This window comes from Nelumbo lutea, chromosome 2 (genome assembly GCF_056320005.1).
Source record: "Nelumbo lutea isolate HS-2025 chromosome 2, American lotus-T2T, whole genome shotgun sequence".
Taxonomy (NCBI): domain Eukaryota; kingdom Viridiplantae; phylum Streptophyta; class Magnoliopsida; order Proteales; family Nelumbonaceae; genus Nelumbo; species Nelumbo lutea.
Window position 1 is genome coordinate 72,797,394 of NC_142685.1, and position 23,964 is coordinate 72,821,357.

General features: G+C 38.9%; 1 protein-coding gene across 3 annotated transcripts in view; it reads right to left on the bottom strand.

The window, feature by feature from the left end:
• Positions 1 to 23,964, bottom strand: part of LOC148871497 (uncharacterized) — a 173,366-nt gene that overhangs the window by 70,266 nt on the left and 79,136 nt on the right. For all 3 annotated transcript variants that reach the window (XM_088972192.1, XM_088972190.1, XM_088972191.1), the window contains 14 exons: positions 21,871 to 22,166; positions 21,612 to 21,696; positions 13,636 to 14,340; positions 13,228 to 13,546; positions 12,894 to 13,052; positions 12,632 to 12,795; positions 12,333 to 12,513; positions 11,985 to 12,254; positions 11,688 to 11,894; positions 9,679 to 9,733; positions 5,293 to 5,423; positions 4,647 to 5,159; positions 3,716 to 4,540; positions 3,538 to 3,614 (listed from right to left, as the gene is read on the bottom strand). In XM_088972192.1, coding sequence (XP_088828318.1) covers positions 3,538 to 3,614; positions 3,716 to 4,540; positions 4,647 to 5,159; positions 5,293 to 5,423; positions 9,679 to 9,733; positions 11,688 to 11,894; positions 11,985 to 12,254; positions 12,333 to 12,513; positions 12,632 to 12,795; positions 12,894 to 13,052; positions 13,228 to 13,546; positions 13,636 to 14,340; positions 21,612 to 21,696; positions 21,871 to 22,166 — 3,987 coding nt within the window. The remainder of the gene's footprint in view (positions 1 to 3,537; positions 3,615 to 3,715; positions 4,541 to 4,646; positions 5,160 to 5,292; positions 5,424 to 9,678; positions 9,734 to 11,687; positions 11,895 to 11,984; positions 12,255 to 12,332; positions 12,514 to 12,631; positions 12,796 to 12,893; positions 13,053 to 13,227; positions 13,547 to 13,635; positions 14,341 to 21,611; positions 21,697 to 21,870; positions 22,167 to 23,964) is intronic.

The following is a 23,964-nucleotide window of genomic DNA, read 5'->3' on the forward strand; positions in this document are numbered from 1 at the left end:
TTATATACAGTGTATTTGGTACAAGGGGTTTCCTATAAATCTCTTACATTTAGGGACCTCTCTATATAATATTTAATTTTATTAATATTAAAGGGAACAGTGGGAACTGCCACTGACCCTATGAGATCATTCTTCCAATTCTGACTTTCTCTCCTTTCTCCTGGGTTATCTTTGACAGATTACACTCACCAAGCACCTAAAATACAGAAAAGAAAACTACAGTATTCTTCCAATTCTGACATTGTCCCTTCTTTTCTCTCCTCTCTCCTAGGTTCTCTTTGACAATTACACTTCCCATGCACCTAAAACACAGAAGAAAACTAAAATGGTAGGCCATACTCGTACTGTTCCTACTTACCCACTGCTTGTCAAAGAGTCAACTAGATCATTTACCAATCTCTAAACCCAGTAGAGTTAGGAGTTCTTTGTAGCCACTAGTGATCTAGCCTCTCTAATATAATGACAATACACAGATGGAACCTAACCTCCATCCCCTCATCCAGCCAACCACCACACCAACCTCCTGTGTGCTATGCATCTAAAGATGCAAGAATATAGAGGTAACTATTTTTCAATTAGCCAACACATCACTACATTAAAAACCTATTTTCCATATCCTAAATGTTAATCATTAATTATAATTCCATATAGTGGTAACTATTTTTCCTTTTATTTTTCCAATTATTAACATGGTATTATATACATACTCTCCTGAATGGAAATTCAGGAAACCATTTATATAGAACCATATAGTTTCAAGAGAAAAATGTTTACATGTTCATGCTTGCTACACAATCAATGAACGGAAAATAGTACAACAGATACGTACAAGAAGTATAAAGACAACAAGTCAGGCCACAATACAACAGAAATATAAACTTAATCTATATCTAGGGCAAGAAAGTTCTTTAATATGTATAAGATATCAAATAGTAAACTAGTAGGAGGAAGACTATTTATGAAACTTCTGAAATCCGTTTCAATTCCTATTGGTGGACTTATGTTGGAAACAATGTTTTAAAACACGGAGGCATGACACAAGGCAATCCACTACCTAGAGGTGCGAGACGTAATTCAGAAGGTAAGAGGCATAAGCCTCCCAAACACAAGGAGGTGTAAGCCTTCGAAAGAGGGAGGGGGGATGAGGAGACAAAAGGAGGAGGAAGAAGAATCTCATTTTTCTTTATTTTTAACAAAATTATTTTATATTAAGAAGAATGAAGATGCATAGCACTAGTTGAAAGGGGGGATCTTGTCGAAACGGAGGCGAGCGAGCGAAGCAAGTGAGTCGGAGCAAAGCAAGACCTCCCTAACAGAAAAAAATGGGGCTGAAATGAAAAGGGGGGCTGTGGGGTCTGGGGACTCTGCCCCCGGCCCACTTTCTTTCCCATTATCGATTCTTCCCTTCCCTTTCCTTTTCTTTTTCTCTTTTTTTTTCTTCTCTTTCATTCTTTTTCTTTCCCTTCCCTTTCTTTTCCTCTCCTTTCCTTTTTTTATTTTTTTCTCTCTTTTTACATGAGGTATGCATGAGGTGTATGCCTCCGTTGAAGTCGTTTTTTTACTCAAATAATTTGTAATAAGTGGGCTAGCTAGTCTACTAGCCAAATCATTAAAATTATAAAAAAGTATCCCGTATGGGAGTTCCTCCTCTTAAGTGTGGAGTTCTCTCTCTTTAAGTGAGGAGGTCCTTCTCTTTAAGTGGGAGGGACAGGTGTCCTTCACCTAGGAGGAGGGGGTAGTTACATAACCACCCCACTCCCTATTTAAGCTCCTTAAGGGGAAGCTAGAAGCAAACACACAGAGAAACACTTCGGAGAAAATTTTCACAAGAGATTCTTAAGAAAAGCAAAGATAAGGAGAGAAGAAAAGAGAAGTGCTCAAGAGAAGGCAAGGAAAGAAAAGTCTCACCAATACAGGAAGAGAAAGGAAAGTCCTCTCTGTGAATACTTTCTTTTGATGAATAATATTAATAAAATTGGGGTGCAACACGAGGACTTCCCAGGAGGTCACCCATCCTAGTACTACTCTCGCCCAAGCACGCTTAACTTCGGACCTCTCTGTGAATACTTCCTATTAATGTCTTCTGCTATGTATCCTTCTTTCTCTCTCTTTTGTTATTACTTTTGAGAAAGGAAAAAGAGGGAAAAATAAACCATCTACAACCAGGTGCCATTACTTGGTTGATTATGGTCCCTCTTTCAAGACAAAGTTAGGGATTAAACCATCTATAGTATAATTCTTGAAGATTGATTATGGTTCCCCTCAAATGAAAATTGTAGAGAAGATGGGACGAATGGCCCATAGGCTGTTACTTTATATTATCTTTATGTTCTTCTCTGTAATGGGCCTTATTCTGGGCCCATACTCTTCTATGTTCCTTTTTTGCAATTTCTGGTCCAACTAAGGACCTCTCTTGTAATTACCCAAAGATTAACTTAATAAAAGAGTATTAGAGTGTTAGAGGGAGAGTTAGTTCGAACTGCTCATCCTCTAACTCTCCTTGCCGCAGCTCTCTCTCTCTCTCTCTCTCTCTCTCTCCTTCTCTAATCTTCTCTTGTTAGTTTTTCTGGTTTTCTTGCACAGTCTCAGACTTCTAGGACTGTTTTTCAACTAAAATGAAGAGTGGGGGGGAATAAACGATCTACAACCAGGTGCCTCTACTTGGTTGATTATGGTCCCTCTTTCAAGACAAAGTTACGGAGTAAACCATCTACAGTCTAAATCTCAAAGGCTGATTATGGTTTCCTTTAAATGAAAATGATGAGCGGAGGGATGAAAATCGTCTACAATCAAATATTCAATTTGATTGACTACGGTTCCCTTTTTGTATGCAAAATTCCAGGGAATAAGGCTGTCTACAATCAGAATTTCATCTGATTGACTACAACTTAATATGAAGAAAGGAGTGAGAAGGAAATTTTCTCTGTATTAAAGAAAAGAGAAATGTATTGATGTATAGTTTCTCAATTGTATTTTCTTTTTCTTTCTTATCATTCTTGTACACCTGATGTAAAAGAAAAGAAAATGAAAAGTTCCTTTTTAAGTATCCTATTGTTCTTTTCTTTTGTTCTATGCATTCATTTCTCCAAGTCACAATCAAAAGGTGTTCTCTACTTTCTTGTGGGAATGTAATTAAGGGGAACAATCTGTATGATTCCTTGAATGGGCCTTACCTAAAATAACAAAAACTCAATCACTTGATTGAGTGAATTATGATGCATGAGAATTTATTAAAATTCTCACACCAACAGCCTCAGAGGTGTCAGCGCCTCTGGCATACACCTCAAGGTGTTTTTGGGGTGCCTCACCTGGAGGCACACCTCCAGGCATATGCCTCCCACACCTTTTAAAACACTGGTTCGAAGAGAGATCAATAAATATAAGCAATGGGATTTCAATATTACAATGAATCAAAAAAATCACGATATACGTAGAATAATTTAACAAGTCTTAGTTTCCTCGCATGTTTAAATTCAACATCATGAGGAAGGTAGCATGCTTTCAGAACAAGAAAGAGAAATTAGTTAAAAAATGGACCTTTTACTTTGTCGGTGAATCATCCAAAATGATGTAATATGATCGTAAGATAAAATATCCAGAAGCAGAATGTGGTCCTGCAGTAAAACCAAGATAAAAGATACATGAAGTGGGAACCATCTTCAGAACATGCAATAAGAGCAACCAATTGCACACTGAAGATCAAAGTTTTAATTACCTTTTCCAAAACCCAACCCCCTTGGACAAATAATGTAAGATAAATAGGTTTCCGTATATCTGCTGAATAAATATGTACGCTATTGCGGGATGAAATAATTCCATGTTGCCGCTCAACACTATTCCCTTCTTTTGTTTTCTCCCAGATAGTAAATTCTGCAGGACAAGGAAGTCTATTCTCCAACTTCAGAGGAGAATTGATAGATATTTTCCAATCATAAACAGGTGTATTCAGTTCAGTTTGCAGAACAGAGGCATCTGTTCCAACGCTAAGCCAAAAATACTTTTTACTACCTTGACTGGGGCAACAATATAAGAGAACATCTTTTTTCTCAAGTTGGTTCAACTTAAAAGTAAAAACTGGCAATGTATTTCCTGGCTGCACTTGTCTAGAGAGTGAACTATAATCAGTTAGGGATTGATCATTTCCGTGACCATTGCCAGAACCAAAAGTAGCTGCATAAGCCCAGGAGTATGGGGAATGAGTATATTCAACAAAAGGACGAACTTGCAAGCAAAGGTCAGAATCCCTTGCTGTACTACTCCAAGGTAAAGCGATTGATGTTCCTGGACTAACAACACAAGCAAAATTATTCACACTATTAGTGTTTTCCTCGCTTTGTTGTTGCCTTGTACGGATCCAACGCCTACAGCGCACAAAATCTAGAGGTGATTTTGTGCATGATTTGGAAGTAGTTGGAGGCCACTTTAAGCTCTGATAGTCAGGTGCATATGCCCAACCTTCAATATCTACACATTGAGACCTATCGATAGTCCAGGAAGATGTCCATTGCCATCCAGGAGGAATGCTAGGCTCAAAAAAGTCCTTCAAAAAATGATGTGGAAAATCAATTTTTAATATGTCACAATATGTTCAAATATGATATTTAAACCATGAGTCAATATAGATATAAATCTATAAATAGTCTCACCTTAGATGAGTATGAGAAGTCCCTGGTGCTCCAGCATCCTGGATCATTACCACGAAGCCACTTGCTACTCCAACCAGAAATTGGTTGATACTGCTGATTCTCAAAGACCTCTTCTACAACAATGTTACAGCAGCTTGATTTTGAAGCTGAGAGAATATGGCTATGAAGCATAGACTCAGGGCATAGAGACAGATCTATTTTAATATCTGAATCATTTATGACTCTTGAAAGGCCACGGAAGATTGCATGCTTCTTGCCATTCTTCATGACAACTTCCAAGGCAAAGAAGTTTTCTTTCAATGTTTTAGGAACAACAGACACTGGAAGCAATGACCGAATGCTTACCCATGGACCCTTTGGTCCAAGGCCCACCCAGAAACCTACATCTTTATCATTTTCAGTTGCACTTTCTGCCTCCCTTTGAAAGTTTGTAATTGATTTTCTTTCAAAATAAGTTGTAGAAACTACTAAAAATCCACAATCATGCATTCCTTCATTAGTGTTCATTTGACCCTAAAATACAAAACCAATGAATAAGATAGAGAATAGATGAACAGGTGTGTGCTGAAACCAATAAATTCACATTTTTACCATTTAAACATATGCTAAAGAAGAATTCAAGCACAACAGAAGGAATGGAACTCACTTTTTTCCTTAAAGGATAAGAAATAAGCTTTGGAACATCAGATGGTTGATGCAGCATTCTTACTGAGGATACCTTCTTCAGAGTACTTGCACCATGTCCGATTGGAATAGAAGACGCACCAACAACTTCACCTATAACCACAGCATGTTTTCCATATTTAGATGCCCACTACTAAAAAGTCACATATATCTTATGTTGCACATCCTCAATTGAAACTTATGAGAAGTGTGCTCATTGAATATTGATATTAAATGGACTTCATGGTATTGATCTGACGGTTAATGGGGTAGCATGCTTTGCAATCTCTACATTTTGTTAGATAGCATAACTTTTGTTGTAATTCTATGTTATGGTGCCACAGGGGCACTTTCATCTTTTTATTGTTTTTAAATCTGAGCTGTACCATCACCCTAATATAAAAATAAACATGGGTGCTGTCAGCCCAAGTTTTTGGAGCCTTTAAATTTCTCTCATCTTTATTTCTTTTTCTGTTTCTCTTTTTTGTCTTTCTTCTTGTTCCTTACAGGACAATATGGTGTCAGAGTACATTACTGGGCATTTGTAGCAACCAGATCTAGTCCTTCCAATTGTCACTTGCCTTTTTTTGGACTGAGAAGGAGGAACACCAAATCATCTTGATCTGATCAGCTTTTTCCTTTCTTTTTTCTTCTCCTGGTTGTTGTATGGACAAAAGTGTTTAATGGTAGCAGCCAAATGCTGTGAGGGAGTTTTTTTGGAAGTGTATACCATCTCTTCCTTGTAACAGTGGATTGTGGGATCCTTTTGTACTGTTCCATTGAGATAATGTGTGCTGTGAGCATATAATGGTAACAGTTGGTGTGTGGGACTTTGAAATCAGTGGTGAAGTGAAGTTTTAAATTGTTCTCTTGATTCATCTAGGGTTTTATACTCTATTCTTTGGTTATATGTGCTCACTTTGAGAAGGAGACTTGATCTGGGATTTGTTTTTGACATTGCAGATGAAGTCCAGCGGAGTTACTTCCCTAGTGCTTGTGCTGTTATTATTCCTTGCTTCATTGACCCTTTTTCTCATTTGTCTAATGGCCACTGAAGATTCAGCTTCTTTTTTGATAAGTAAAGATATCATTAAATTTCAATGAAAACAATAATGATAGGCACTGTTACAAGCATCCCAAAAGGAGGCACGAGATGCAGCCTCCCTATAAATTCAAAGCTAGCACTATAATTACAATTGCGCCCAACACAACTGATCCCTAATTACTCCTTGCTTTGCTAACACATCAGCCAATGCATTTGCCTCCCTTCCCACCCATTGTATACTTAGATTCATCTGCGGTGTTAAACACTGGAACCTCATTTCAATTCTATAGCATCAAATCACTGATTCTGGAATTCTTAGCCAAACTACCACCACCTTGGAATCCCATTCAATCACCAAGTTCTCCAAATTCATGTCTTTTGCAATCTGAACACCTTGTAAAAACTGCAAAAAGTTTGGCCTTCATAGAGTCTCCAACCCCCACCGGTCCTAAGTGAAGTGCTAGGATAAACCCTTTCTTATCTCTTATGACTCCTCCAATTCCCGAAGGACCTGGGTTACCTTGGCTGCTCCCATCAAAGTTTAATTTCAGAAAACCTTCAAAAGGAGTTGCCCACACCGACCTTGTTTTAATCTTTTGCACTGAGCGAGATGCCACTAAAGCCCAATTCCTCCAAATATCATCAAAGGAAAACTGTTTAAATAAATCCAGAGTTAATAGCCAATGTATAACCCCGGTCATTATACAGTCCAAAATATGTTCTTTTCTCCTCTCCTTTTTCTGAAAGATTCTGGCATTTCTTTCTTCTTATAATGTCCAAATCACTGCTGCTCTAGTGCATCTCCACATTATTCTTCTCCTTTTTTGGCCAAGCAAAGGTAGAAGGGTCAAACAGTGACTTAATTTCCACTGAAGCTATAGCTTCTTCCAATGTTGATTCTTTTCAAGGAACTCGAAGTGTAGGGATGGACAGCTTGAGTGTCCCTATGGTACCGAGACTTACTATGCTGCCCTTACTTCAGTCTGGAAAGAATTAGGTCACTACCAAAACATTGACTGGACGAATGATGATAATGCCAAGACTTATAAGAAGCTTGTATCTTAGCAGAGAGTTTTTGCCATCTTGTTGGGGCTGAAAACTATGAATTAGTAGTTGAGATATTGGGCTGAGCAACTCTAGTTGTTTCTCCTTTTTTGTGTGTTTTTCCTCGGCTTTAGTTGTCATGGGCCTAAGGCCCCTTTTTATTATTCATTTTTGCAGCCACTATTCCTTCTTCCACAACTCTTTCTTCTTCCTTTTTCATTCCTTCTCTCCTACTGTTCTACATCCTTTTCTTTTGATTTCTTTGGTTGAAGACACAAATTTGTTGCAGCTTTAGACGACATGGAACCAGAGCAACCCTACACAAGGTTCAAAATATCGATACAGGGTGATACGCCAGTATGGCGTATCGGCCTGTATCATTACTGTTTTCTTTTTTTTTTTTTCATATCTAGTTCAGAAGGGCCGGTTTAAGGCCGGTCTACCCCCTGAACCACTGATTGACCCAAAACACCCCCTGTAGGGGCATATCAAGAAGGCCCGATACAGCCCGATACGAATTGAAATTTTGAACCTTGGCCCTACCTTTCTTTTCTTTTTCTTTAATACCATACACAGCATGTGTGGAGAACTAAGATGGTAATTGATTGGCGATTCATGCAGCCTGGTTGGTAGAAGTTTTTTGGAGAGTTTTACACCACTTTTGGATGCCCAAGAAACTTCTTGGAGAGTCAGCCCAAAACCCAAGCTGACTAGAGAAGAATACGAGTTGAGCGTCAAACCGATCATTCTAGAGTGACAGTAAGGGTTTAAAAGATTTCCTGGAGGACCACAGTGAGATCAATCCAAGTTGGTAAGGCTTCTAATTTCACTGGTAGGAGTGACTTTGATTTCTCTATTTCTGCTGGGTTGCCAGGTAGCATAAAACCCTGTTTTTTGCTTGTTTTCTTCTTCCTGGGTGTTGGAAGATCTTGGTTTGGGGCTCTAGTTGTTTTTGTTTGATCAATGGAGCCATGTGGAGTTCAAATAAAGCAAAATAGCAAACTCGAAGTTGGTCCATGAAGGCCTGTAGAATCTCTACTGGGCACTATAGTGAGGCTAGATGACACCAATCATTTAGTTTGGTCACAATATGGGAGGATTCATGTTGAAGAGATACCATGGGCTGGCTAGTTAGGAATACCATTTTATCTTGTACCTTATAATACAGTATCTTTTATTCTTGCTTGTATACTTAACTTATTTCTTATTTGTTTTAGAGAAGGGAACAATTATACTATCTCTTTTATGTAATATTTTAATATATAATGCAAATACTTTGGGCGTGTAGAATGTTAGACACGCCCATTCAATTTCTCTTGTCTCTTTCAAACCGTCTCTGTCATGGTACCAGAGAATGTTTGAAAGCTCTTCTTTTGCTTCTGTTGCTGAAGTTTTTGGTGTCCTTCTAGGGACTGTTTTAATCAGTCCCTCCCACCCTCCCTCACTGGTTTGGTGTTTGGATCATAGCGGGTAGGGTTTCTAGTTTCATCTTCCTGGAATTGATCCTAGACATTCCTTTTTTGAACTGTACTTTAAAAGTGTTGCTCTAGTTCTTTTTATTGCTATTCCCAGATTTCTATCCCCCCCTATATTACTGGTTAGTGTTTGGATCATTGCAGGTAGGATTTCAAGCTTCATCTTCTTGGAATCGATCCTAGACTTTCCATTTTTGGACTTTCACTTTAAAAGCTTGTTCAATCCTTTCTACTTGTTACAACACTTGCTCTTGGTGTTACTTTTGCTGAAATTGCCTCAGACAGGAGGGAATATTGTCAGTCAAGATTGATGGGAGCAACTATGCCATGTGGAAGTTTCCCTTCCAATTGTATCTTGACGGCCAAGGTATTTTGGGTCATGTGGATAGTTTAGTGGCCAAGCCTGATGAGTCTAACATCAACGGGAAGCCTGAATATGAAGTGGTTAGATCAAATATTTTGAGCAGGGATACTACCCCAAATCTGGATACTATATTGGGGGAACTTCTTAGGGAAGAAACGAGGCTGGTTACTCATACTACCATCAATGGAAGCATGCTTCTGGGGATAAAGCTGTCTTCTTTGCAACAACCACACTAGACAAGACCTGATGATTGATGATATGATGAACTACATGATTTAATATGATGTTCCAATATGTCCAACACAGATTTAAGGATGTCTGAGAAAGTTCTAAGTAGATGAACAAGCAGCATAGGAGACAAGAATTAGAAATAAGGAAATGCATCTTGAGAGAAGCTAATTCTGCTTTACAATGTCAGAACTTTAAGTCTGCTATGCATACCTTTCCCAGCTTTTGCTGATAAATTTGTTACCTCTAGCTCCAACTTAGCCAATCCCTACAGAAGCCATATATAAAAATTTATGCCTGGCTAACAAATTATTTTAAGTTCATCAGCCTTCTATAAATTTACATAATTCAGTGAGAAACAGTTGATTTTGTGGGATGATGACAAAAATAACATTTGTAAGGAAAAATGCTTAGAATTATAGTTGAATCTAAGGGGTAAGGGCTATTCCTTGATAAAATGGTAAACTTGGGGTACTGAGCATGAAATCATAGTGTCCGAGTCAGATAGTGTAGCTACTTCAAGCTAAAAAATGTTGTGTTAAGCAGGACTATCATTGCTCAATTGTCTTTTTTCAAAACTAGTTAAATTTTTCAAAAATATTGTGCATGAGAGAAGGCAAGCAGGAAGGTTGCCTCAATTTGGTATTTTCATGACTTCGGAGGGTTTTCTCCATGAAGGCTTCCACTACTATAGACAGATCATCATTGGCGTTGTTCATGACTGAAGAGGATTTCCTCAATTTGGTGTTTTCAATGGGGAGTCACTATTCTGATCACGTATTGGTTCTTATTCTAATGGAAATCCAGAGAGGAACCTTCTGACATCCAAACGTTCACGTTGTTGCCGCTGAATTCTCTGATCCATGGACAGAGGCTAATAGACTCATCATTCCTAAGATTATCAAGGGGTGGGTAGTAAACCTCAATACTCTAATCACCTTGTTGAACAGGTAATCTTGGTAGGAGTACAACCCTTGAATGTGTTACCAAATCTCTTTCATTCTATCCAAGAATATAAGATTTCTACCAATCCTTGACTCCATGCTATTCTATAGCCGTGTCATAATTTGTGCTTCTCACTGCACCCATTGTATAAAAAATGAACATCAGGTCTAGTATTAGTTAAGTAAATGTAAGTTTCCTACTTTCCTCTGGCAGTGAGAAACACTTCAACAGACTTAGCCCGACACCTTTCAATTAATTGAAGTCACTTGAACAGTGAAATAATCTGGGTTCATTATCAGTCCAGATTTGGAATTACCACTAGAAACTGCCATGACTTAACAAAATAAACCAAAAACTGGTCCCTTTCAATTTTCAAATAAAGATTCCCCACGCAATAATACAGCCTCAAAATAGAAAAGAACTCGCTGCATTTGTGGAGCTTCACAAAGATATTCTTCCATATTTATGTCTTAAGTTGATTTAGGTAGTTGAGTTATCCGTTGCGATAGAAATATTCTATACCTAGAAAAAGCATCCCTTGGCTAGGGAGATTTGTTTTTGGTAGAGCAAATCTGGTTCTCCTTGGAGGAGAAATTCTGAAAAGCAATTTTTAGTTCACTACTTTCTATAGAAATTCTTTCACATAAGTCCAAGGTAAAGGATATCCTTGAATGACTTTGTGAACGATTTATGTTGTACATAATTTCCACAGATTAGCATCACTTTACAGCATGTGATGTCTCCAAGTAGCATGTGAGCCATTTGATAAGGAAATTTGAGCCTCAAGCAGATGTCTTTAAGTAGCATGTGAGCCATTTGTAAGTATATAGTTTACATTGACCAATATCACATCCCTAGAAAATAGGGATGCAAGTTAGATAGTTGACTTGTCAACCCAATCAATTCAAATTGTAACAAACACCAAAGTAGTGCTCACCCAAGTTGCTTTCCTAATAGTCAAGAAAGGAGAAAATAGTAGACTGAGCCCAATGAAAGCATGATATCTCCTGATTTTATCATGGAGAAAAGCAAGGCAATTTATTGGCACCTTATGTAATATATTTTTCTGGATTCTAGATACAATAAAAGAAAATAATCAATAGGTTTCAAAGCATTTCTTTGTAACCAATTGGAATTATAGTTCCTCAAGATGCTTTTCGAAATAGAATTACTACTTAATATAGTGAATCATAAAGAGAACTAAGATAGATAAATAACAAAGGACAGGAAATAAAGGCAAACCAATGCAAGAGCCAGCATTTAAGATCAATAGATACCTTCCTTGGAACTTCAAATATGAAAAGTTCATTCCACCTGGCAGTGCCCTCATCCAGGTTATTATTCTTGAAAAGCAAAGGCTTAACACACTTAGTCCTTGCACTCTGAGGGAAAAGCCTTTGTTGATCCGTTGCCTGGCTATCAACTAGAAGGCGTATGGCACAGAAGAAGTTATGACTATTGCCATCATCAAGGATGGGTACACCCTGAACAAAGTAGAATCCAATTAAACTTCTGCTTAAAAAAATTGAAATGACACAAGGGGCAAAATAACAAACTTCAGTTAGAAGCACAACCCTAGACTCGAATATCTGCACAGCAACATAAAAGCGTGCTACCCTGGATTCAGTTGCAACATTTAAGCTATCAGAAAACTTTTGAGGTGGAACCCATGCAGAAGAACAGTCCTCAGGATGTAGCATTTCAATTTTTTCTGCCTCTTGCTCAACCTTCTTCAAATGAATGTCACATCCAAGTCTGTTCTCTATAATAACAGTCTGAAAATCATATTCCTCCAATGCTGAAAAGTTTGAATTATCTCCATGCCTAAAATGATAATCAGCATCCTGCCCAAAACTATATAGTAAGATGATGCTTTGGAAACGTTTACACAAATATACTGCAGTAATTCGAAGTACATTAACCTCATTTGCTTTTGTTGACTTCTCCTGAAGCTCAGCCTGTCTTCTCCATGAAACAATGGTTTCTGCAAAAGTTTCTAGATTTGCAGCACTCACATTAAGATTTACAATACTTGTTGCAGCTAGACGTACCCGCTTTCCAACCTCTGAAGGCCGATTGACATCAGAATTATATGTTTCAAACCTCCAGAGAAATAAAAAAGGGAGTAGCCAGTTAAAAGTTAGTAAAGATCCAGAAAATCATTTGACCTAAAGATTACAACTAGCATAGGACACTATAATTATAGTTTATCAGTATATACTTGAATATTCCATCAAAAGGCTCCACAAGTGGCTCCCATGCTTCTAGTTGTGTATTGAATGTAGATGCAGCAATAGAAGATATTAATACTGCATTCATTGCCTCTAAACTTCCATGTGTTGCAAGGTTAATATTTGTAATAGTCGCATCAAAAAGCGGCATCATCTGAAAAGGCACATAATTATAAAAATATAAGTAATTACAATGGAGAAACGTGTACTCTGTAACCAGGTGAGGGTAGCTATTTTCCAGAGACTACATACCATCCCACACAAGTTGTCTAGGACAGTTAAAGAGAAGCATCTAAGCTTCATCTCAGCGCTTATGTTTTCCCGTGTCTTTGGCTTCATAGAATCACCAATTGTGTATGCCAACCGGCTTGATGGTTTCTTCAAATCAGCACGAGCAAGAAAAGTGCAGGCCTATGAAAGCAGAAGACCCCGATAGAACATTATAATATTCAGTTATTAACAGAATATTAAGTGTTGTCAGACAATAATAGAAAAATTAGGAAAGTTACCATATTAAAGCACATGGAAAGCTGCAACTTTGGCATAGCTAACTCAAAAACAAGTTTCATTAAATAATTATGCCAACCTGGTTTTCAACTTTCCAAATACTCCAGCAATGAGAACCCTTTGAACTTGAAGATCTTGAAATGGGCACCTCGAGAATATTAGTTTGGTTAACAAGATCCATGCGCGGGCAGCAAAAGAAGTCCATAAGTGGTACTTCATCTGTTTTTGATACTATGCATCCAAGAGATGCATAACCAGGGGGAGCAATTGGGTACCAGAAGAAAGCCTCATCAATACCTTTTGCCACAATATGGGCAACTTTAGTGAATTGCACAGGCTTTGCAGAAATCTCAGGATTATCAGCCACAAAAGTTATACCCAATGCAGGTGGTTCCAAGCTGATAAACAAAATGAAAAATCAACCACTTCCATTTACAATATTAAGAATAAGAATCTAATAAAGAAATATAAGTCGAAATGGGCTAACCCTTCAATTATGCAATCACCAAGTATGGCAAAGCCAGGGCGTGGTATTGGTCTCCATATTGAGATTGGTCGGCGGATGTCACTACCCTTGTCCCACCAAACCCTCTCAAAATGTGGTGTTGACACATAATAACTGCTTGGTTTTGAAATTGATCTAAGAACATCCCATGCAGAGGAACCAACAGACCTTCTATCTTGATCATTTCTGCTGAAATGGTCAACAGCAAGATCTGATGTCGAAGTTTCAGAGGAAGAAAGAAGGCAGTACGAGCTCCTTAGAAGAATATAACCCAAATCGTAACTATGGTTCTTGGAAGGGCAGTCTGTTGCAAGATGAGCAATAAATGATCCAAAGACATTATCCACACGCCAAATGCTAAATTCAGAGGAGAATCTTGGGTTTGATGAAACACTAAAAATGCACTCTGAAAATGTTGTAGAAGTCAAGAGATCTGAGCGTATGCAATGCACAATGTGATTAGGTGGTGGTTTGCTTCCAATCTGAGCAACACACCCTAATGCTGAATATCCTGGTGGTGCAATGGGTAACCAAAGTGAGCAATCATCATCGCTATCAGATTTTCCCTCTTGTCCTTCCAACCCTTGAATATCCGAGAACAAACCAATTAGCTTAAAACCAAGAGGCTTCCGTACTCGACCATAAGTGTTACCAATAGCCATTACTGCCTGGGATGGAGGGGCTGGCCTGAAGATTCAGTGGAGTTAATAGTGGAACTTCATTACCACCTTGAATAACAAAAGGTAGCATCATACTTAAGAATTCAGAATACATCTATCAGATTATATCACTGACTAGTATAATCCAGTCCACTTTTTTTTTGTTTATTTTTGTTAGAATGTTAGAATGAAGTCTCTTTGTATGAGTGTTCGGCTGATAAGAGTTCTTGCTAGCCCATACTTAAGTTTAAGTTATCCTGTAACTGGGCCTGTGTTAATGGGCCTAAGCCTTTTAATGTTTTAAGTTAACTGGGTGTCCTATCACTAATCAGGGGCATTCCAGTAAGTACTTGTATCATTGTACTACATTCAAATATAAAAAATAGCATGGTCGACTGGCCAGACAGTTCGACATTCACAGCATAACAGTGGTGTTCTTCTCCTCTCCTCTACTTCGAGTACAGCTCTCAAGCTCACATGGTATCAGAACACTAGCTTCTCTTTGGTTTCAGCAGGCGCACTAGCTTCTACTCTCTCTTCTCTTGCTGTTCTTTCCATCTTCTTCCTTCTTCTTTACTGGGTTGCTGAAAAAACTAGGGTTGCAAGAGAACAAAGCAGATTCGAACCTAGGGTTTCCCTTGGTTGTAGGGCTCAAGGGAGGTAAGGCCCAGAAGTGGATGTCCTACTAGGTTCTTTTTTCAGCAACTAGTAGCTATTTGGCAACTAAGAGAAGTCTGTATAGGACAGACCTAGTTGAGGACTGATTTCAGCAGTCCTAGCCCTAGCCGAAAGGGGGAGAGCTTCCCCACAACTGCAGCTTCGAAGCCCCAGCAAAACCAGCATAGCACAGTGGTAAACAGCTCCAAGTTCAGGTTGGTTATCAGTCTGGAACCTCTCACCACTGTTGTGCCTGAACTGCTTCAGCTCAAGTGAAGATTACCTAGGGAGCTGCCTGCTTCAGATTGTCCAGCACTGTAACCGAACTGCTCTAAGACTGAAGTCAGCATGTCCTCACTATCCGGAGAAGTTTCCTCCAGAGATAACAGACCTGCCGCAAGGTTCTCTAACCTGGAAAACCCTAATCTGCACAGTTTACAGATTACAAAAGTGTTGCTGGATGAATATAACTTCAGAGAGTGGTCCGTCTCAGCAAGGCTGTTCATTACTTCTCGTGATCTCACCGGCTATCTGGATGGAGACAAGAAAGAACCTGAAGTTGGCGGTCCTAAGCATGTCGTGTGGCGCAAGGAAAATGCCACAGTCATGTCTTAGTTGCTGGCCTCCATGACTCCTCGGGTGGCTAGAACTGTTCATCATTTCCCCACAACCGCGAAGATTTGGGAGAAAGTATCCAAAACCTACGGCCAGAAAAAGAACAATGCTAGAATCTACAGATTGAACCAAGATATTGCAGCTCTAAGGAAAGGAGACGTGTCCGTGGCAACATATTTTGCAACCCTGGAAGGCCTTTGGGAAGAGCTTGATCATCACTTGATACTGGATTGGGAAAATGCGAGGGACAATGAGAGACATGATAAGCAAATTGAAGAGAGCAGAGCCTTCAATTTTCTGGCTGGCCTAGACCCAGTATATGAGGGTATAAGGTCACAAATTCTAGGGAGAGATGAATTACCGGAGCTTCACCATGTCTATTACCTGGTGAGGAATGAAAAAGTATGGAGAAGGGAGATGCAAGTTGACTCCCAGACACAGTCAACTGGACTATCTGGAGAGCATTCAGCCCTAGTCTCAACTAAGGGAAATAGATATCCAGACAAGAAGTCCCTCAAGTGTACCCATTGTGGTGGTGAGAAACACACAAAGGAGAAATGTTGGGTCTTGTATCCTCATCTGAAGCCAACTGCTTTGAGAAATGACAAAAGGCAACATAAGGGTCACACAGCAAGTGGGAATCTTGCCACCAACAACAGTAGTGACAACTCACAGAGTACTCCGACAGTGTCCTCTTCCTCCATAGGGCAGGCTGCCGAATCCTATGAACCAAGTACTTTGGGCTTCACAGCTAGTGAGGTAGAGGTTCTCAGTCGGGTATTAGCCTGTCTGAAAAACAATTCTTTAGCTTCCACCTCTCTTGCCAAATCAGGTACAGTCTCTGCATTTAGTGCAACTAGTTCAATTACTTCCACCTCTTGGGTGATTGATTCCGGAGCCACTGACCATATGACACATATGTCCTCCTTATTCTCTTCATATCATTTGTTGTCTGGCCAGGATAAGATGAGAGTGGCTGATGGGTCTCTCTCCACAATCTCTGTAAAGGGGGTGGTTGACCTAAGCAAGGATCTCTCTCTTAAATCAGTCCTACATGTTCCTAGTCTTACCTCAAATCTTTTGTCTGTTTCAAAGCTTACAAAAAATTTGAACTGCAGTATAACTTTTTTTCCTTCTCATTGTGTCTTCTAGGACAGATTGACGAGGAGAACGATTGGGAGTGATCATGAGTATGGAGGCCTCTACTGTTTTGATGCAGACATCGGCTCAGCCCTACAAGCTTCTGCTACTACTAGTCCGAAAAGTGTGGAGTCAATAGCTAGCTTGCACCTGTGGCATGCTAGGCTAGGTCATGTGTCTTTCTCTTCTATAGCAATGTTGTTTCCCAAATTGTTTAAGGGAATTCCAAATAAAAATTTAATTTGTGATGTGTGTCAAATGTCAAAACAATGTAAAACTGTGTATCCAATTTCTAGTAATGAAATTCGAGCTCCTTTTGATTTGGTTCATTCTGATGATTGGGGACCTTCACCTATTGTTTCCATTGATGGCTTCCATTACTTTATCAGTTTTATTGACCATTATTCTCGGTGCACTTGGATTTATCTGTTAAAATGACGTGATGAAGTACCACGGATAACTATGGTTTTTTGCAAGATGATTGAAACACAATTTGATAAGAAGATTAAGCAATTCCAGTCAGACAATGCGGCTGAATACTTTGAAAGATCCCTAAACTCATTCATAAAAGATGCAGGCATGTTACACCAATCATCCTGTGCAAATACCCCTCAGCAAAATGGGGTTGCTGAGCGCAAGAACAGGCATATTGGAGACAGCTCGAGCCCTACTATTCAAGCACAAAGTGCCCAAACAATATTGGTCTCAAGATATACTCACTACATACCTGATAAATCGGATGTCATCTAAGGTATTGGGTATGAAGACTCCTTTCTCTGTTCTGTGTCCTACTCTTCTAGAATTTCCTCTTCCCCCACGGGTTTTTTGTTGTACATGCTTCATACATGTGAAGGATCCAAAGAAAACCAAGCTGGATCCCAAGGCTACGAAGGGGTACAAGTGTTATGATCCTGTGTCCAAGAAAAAGTATGTCACCAAAGATGTAGTCTTTTTTGAGTCCCAAACCTATTTCCAGTCTTCTTAGAATCCTCTTCAAGGGAAGACTAGTGGGTTGGCAGAGGATTCTCATTCTCCCTTCTTTTTTGTTCCCCTTTCGTTACTTTCCACTATTCCTAGCTGTGACATTCCGGGTCAACCTAGTGAGGCTCCCACTGTGCCAATTACTTCTCCTGATACAACAGATGCTCCTGAAGGTTCCAATAGGCAAGAGAAAGACATACTTACATACAGCAGAAGGAAGAAGGGCCCTCAACCTCATGATTGCAACCAGTTGAACTCAGATCAATCTGTCTCTACAATCCAAGGTAATTCTAACTCACTCACTTCGGATTTGGATCTTCCTATTGCTCTCCGTAAGCCTGTTCGTTCTTGTACCACCCGACATCCCATAGCTGATTTTGTTTCTTACTCACACTTATCTCCTGCCTATCACTCCTTTGTGTCTACTCTTTCCTCTATATGTGTCCCTTCAGGTACTCAGAGGCGGCATCTAATTCAAGGTGGAAAGAAGCCATTAATTAAGAGATGAAAGCCCTAATAAAAGCAAGAACGTGGGAATTGGTGAACCTGCTAGAGGGGAAAGGCATTGTTGGGTGCAAGTGGGTATTCACAGTAAAGCACATGGAAGATGGATCAATCGAGAGGTACAAGGCCAGACTTGTGGCAAAGGGATTTACACAAAAGGAAGGAATTGACTACAAAGAAACCTTTGCCCCAGTAGCAAAGCTAAACACAATCCGGGTTCTACTGTCACTAGCAGCAAATTTCTCTTGGAAACCCCACCTGGATGTGAAGAATGTCTTCCTAAATGGTGATCTTCATGAAGAGGTATTCATGGAACCTCATCCAAGCTATGATGTTGGAAAGAAGGTGTGTAAACTAAGGAAAGCATTATATGGTTTTAAGCAGTCTCCCCGGGCATGGTTCGAGAGGAATTGTATGGCCATGAAGAAAGTGGGGTACACTCAGAGCAATGCAGATCAAACATTGTTTACAAGGAGACAGGATGACAAACTTATGGCCCTCATTGTTTATGTGGATGAAGTGATTACCGGAAATGATGTGGAAGAGATGAAGAGGCTGAAGGAGTTCTTAGCTTCAGAATTTGAGATCAAAGACCTGGGAAATCTGAGATACTTTCTTGGGATTGAAGTTGCTAGATCAAGAGAAGGAATCTACATATGTCAGCGGAAATATGTACTAGATCTCCTAGAGAAAGCAGACATGATGGAGTGCAAGCCAGCAGACACTCCAATAGAACCGAACCATGGACTACAAGAATCAATGGGTGAGGAATACTGAGATAAAGAGAGGTAACAAAAATTGGTAGGAAAGCTGATATACTTATCCCTTACTCGACCAGACATTGCCTATGTAGTGCATGTTGTCAGTCAATTCATGCACTCACCAAAGATCCCTCATATGAGAGTAGTGGAAAGAACTCTCAAGTACTTGAAGACTTGCCCAGGGAAGGAATTCTATTCAAGAAAAACAGCAGACTTGAAATTGAAGCCTACACTGATGCAGATTGGGCTGGGTCTATTGGAGACAGAAAATCAACCTCAGGTTACTGTACATTCTTGGGAGGAAACCTGATCACATGGCGCAGTAAGAAGCAGAATGTTGTAGCTAGATCAAGTGCAGAAGCAAAATACCGAGCTATGGCACACGGGGTTGCAGAACTCTTATGGCTCAGAACTCTTCTCAATGAACTTGGTATTAAGGTTGACGGTCCTCTCAAGTTGTATTGTGATAATAAAACTGCTATCAACATTGCCAACAACCCCGTGCAGCATGACAAGACAAAACATATTGAAATTTATCGACACTTTGTCAGAGAGAGAATTGTCTTAGGAGAACTCTGTGTGCCTTATACTCCATCAAAGATGCAAATTGTAGATGTATTGATATCCATGCTAAGCTTGAGGGGGAGTGTTAGAATGTTAGAATGAAGTCTCTTTGTATGAGTGTTCGGCTGATAAGAGTTCTTGTTAGCCCATACTTAAGTTTAAATTATCCTGTAACTGGGCCGATGTTAATGGGCCTAAGCCTGTTTAATGTTTTAAGTTAACTGGGTGTCCCATCACTAATTAGGGGCATTCCAGTAATTACATCAGGGGCATTCCAGTAATTACTTGTATCATTGTACTACATTCAAATATAAATAATAGCATGGTCGACTAGCCAGTACAGTTCGACATTCACAGCATATCAGCGGTGTTTCTTCACCTCTCCTCTACTTCGAGTACAGCTCTCAAGCTCACAATTTTAACCTAGCTAATGTTGGCTAAAATTTTAAAGCAGAAAATTCCTAACATGAAGCAATAATCTTCAGCCACAAATATTAACAAGTAATAAAGAAGAGAAAATAGAAAAGAAAACAAGAGCTACCATAGCTGATAGCTATGGCAGAAACGAACAACAAACTCTTATCCATTCATCAAAAAAATAAAACAATTGAATAAAACTTTTGACACTATAACCAAAATTCAGCACTTCAACTCATACTTAACCATCTACCAATGTTTTAAAAGGCGTGGGAGGCATACACCTAGAGGTGATCCTCCAAGTGGGGTACCCCAAAATTCCCTGGGGTGCATGCCAGAGGCATACGCCTCAAGCATCTTTTCCACGAGGCGTGCTAGAGACATACACCTCATATGAAAAGAAAGAAAAGAAGAAGAAAAAAAATAGGCAGGAAAGGAAAAGGAAAAAAATGAAAGAAAAGAAGAAAAAAATAGGAAGGAAAGGAAAGGAAAAAAAAAGACAGAAAAGAAAAGGGAAAGAAAGTGTTATGCATCTTCAACAACACCCTCATACCATTTCAGTTAGTGTTATGAATCTTTGTTCTCCTTAATATAAAACAATTTTCGTAAAAATGAAACAAAGAAAAGAGATCCCCCCCCCCTTTAGGAGACTTATAACTCCTTGTACTTGGGAGGCATATACCACTTAAATTCTGAACTATGCCTCACGCTTCCAGGTAGTGGAATGCCTCCCATCAAGCCTTCATATTTTAAAACATTGCTATCAATTCAAACTTTATTTAAGGGAAGTCTGAAATTTACAAACATTTCTGAAATCTCCGCTGAAGTTTCTGACTGTTGCTGAAACCTTCCCTACAGTTTGGTAATACCTCCCCTGAACTTTCTGACAAAGTTGCAAGTAGACCCCACTGTTAGAATCCTCTAACAAGAGGCACAAAAATGTCCAAAATACCATTGCAATTACTATTGAGACTGGTCTCTAAAAACACAAACTTTATAAATTACAAAAAAATATATATAGAAATTAAAGTTTCAGCTTTACCATTGAGCGATTGATTTTCAAAGGGAAACTTGGAAAATAAATCAAATTCAGAAAAAAAAGATTGGAAGGGTTTGCAATAGCGACTCATATGACAAAAAGATTTGGAAAATAAACATTTTGGTCAAAAGAAACTGCATGGGTATTTTGGGCATCTTCATGCCTCTTTTAGAGGATTCTAACAAAGGGGGTCTAATTGCAACTATGTCAGAAAGTTCATGGGAGGTGAATGCAATTACCAAACTTCAGGGGAAGGTTTCAGCAGCTTACCTTAATTTAATCAGAAACAGTTTACTGGAAAGGAACCCAATAAGAGTTTTGATGAAACCAGTTGATTGGTTACCAATTCCATGATATCAGTTGAATGGTTAAAAGATTATTATGCATCATGCCCTTCTGGTATCATAGACAGGCTCTAGATAAATTAGTAAGTATGATACACCTTTTATGGCCAGGCAACATACATGTCAAACTAAATGTCCCTTTTGTATAGTTTGTGCATAAGAAAGGGATTGGACAGCTGTTGACAGTTTTCAATGACCTAGTGGCTTGTATTAAAAAAGAATTCCATATTATTAGCGCCTATTTGTTCTATTACAATAAAAGAAGTATCGGTTTTACCTTGATGTCACACAGTCACCCAATATAACATAGTTTGAAGGAGCTCGTGGTCTCCAAAATGTGAGGTTGTAACCAGGTGCAATTCCTGCAACAACAACAATAGAACTGAGTGTAGATAGCATAAAACTTGACAGACTTTCTAATAAATAAACGAGCTAAATATTTCCAATGGTTGGGAGAATATTGCAAAGGAGTAGTGGTGAAAAAGAATTGCCCAGAATTAGACTTGTCAAACTGATTGGGCAAAGTTGTACAAGACCTTTTTGTGACACCCAAAGTCGATCAAAGTTGGAGCAAGAAGCTAAAGGATCTGCATTTCCAAATTGTAGTGCTGCAGCTGCCTGATTTTGCAAGTTAAGGACAAGAGATATAACACTCAAGGATAGGTGGAAGCATATATTGGTTGATATCAACGATATATTTGTCTTGTCCTTAACTGAGGTATACCCCCCAGAAATGTCCACTGGATCAAGAACTATAAGACCTGAACCAGCTTCAAAAGTGAGATCCTTCACAAGAGTCCGTATCCAAGTATCATCTGCTTTTGAAGCATACCTGTAGAACATAGAAAGCAACTACAAGTTTACTGCTTCATGTCAGACACTGGTTACAACAATAAAACAAGCATGTGCACAAATTTGTGTTGCACATCCATGCCCTCTAGATTCAATGGATGCCCTCAAGAGTGTTAGACTTAAGGTTCATGTGTGAGTGTTTGTATAGATCTATTTATGTCAGATAAAAAACGTCACATAAGATTAAACAAATTGAATTCAAGTTGGAAAATAGGATTTGTTAGACTCAAGGTGCATGGGTATATAAATGTGTATATACCCATGTGCCATTCCTTAGTTTTAAACATTTTTATCACTCGAATGGTTGTGTAAACTCAAAAATGACTTTTGATGATGAAACAAAGATAAATGAAATCCTAAGGTTATATTTCATTTCAGGGAACACTGGAAGGGGAAATGGCAATTGGAGAGACTCAATTCTTATGGCACCCCACTCGCTCTCTCATCACATAGGGATTCATTATGAAGAGAAGAGAGATCATTTATATCCAAAAGGAGACAGAATCTTAAGTTAGGGAGGGATTCAATGGGAATGGATCAACCCCATTTAAGGATTCGAATTCTGTTCACAGTGCCTTCAATGAATGCTGCTTAGCTGGAAAAAAAAATTATCCTTTTTTTAAGTAAAAGGGTTTCAGATATCCAAATTCATCAAGGAGGATTGGTAGGTTTTCCTTGTGTAATAAAAAATCTTGCTCCAGATAATATTACATAGTGTTGTCCAGGACTTGGCAGACTTTGATACTGCTAACAAGTAATGCCCAGTTAAGGGATAATACATAGGCATATTCGGCCGTCCGAGGAATGGATGGAGAAGGTAGTCAAGTTGAATGGATCCACCCCATTAAGAGTTGAAGAGAATATCTTAGTGTATCTTTAATTAGATGGATATGAATTCCTACAAATGGGTGGGTGATAAAAGTTTTATAAATTTTATTGCAAACCATGTAGTATGTAAATAATATTAATCTTATAATGGAATTTGAAATCAATTCAGGTGAGTGAAATGTGAAATCAATTCAGGTGTTTTTCCTAGTATTTTGAAACCTAAGAGAAATGCTTGATCATCTTCTTGTGTGAGCCTTGTCCCTATGGCCAAAGCCTTTGACGATTGTTGATGCACAAATTGAGCATGATCACCACAGGAGGATATTGCATTTTTGGAACTTTGAAATGTATGCTTCTCCTCCTAAGATAGAATTAATTGTGGTAATCAGGTTCTTGTAACTAAGAATTTGTTCTTGGCCTATACAACCATCTTTGAGGTAGAAAATTGTTTTCCTATTGGTAATGGTTAAATTTGTTTTCCTATGGATGTGATATTAAGTTAGAAATGAAAGCCACTGCCAGAGTTATATCTAACCGAGACAACAGTGACTTTTCTCATTGAGGTTTTGAGAATCTTCATTGCAGGATTATCCTCTTTAAGATCATCTTTGTCTTCGAAGTCATTATTCTCATCTCCACCCTTTTCCTTTCTCTCTGTTTTCAGGCCTGAGATATCAGAGGAGAGGAAGAGAGGAAGAAGGAAGAAGAGGAAGAGAGGAAGAAGGAAGTTCGGTTTCAAAACATGCAGTTGGCAGCTCCAGCTTTCTTTTCTTTTTATATTAGGGTGACCCAACTTAAAATAAAAGAGGGGAGAAATTACAAGAGTGCCCCTACAGCACTAAAGAACAGAAAATTATAAAAAACTACTAGAAGAACTAATGAATTTCAACACTCCCCCTCAAGTTGGGACATAGATATCAATCATGCCCAACTTGTCACATAAATCATTG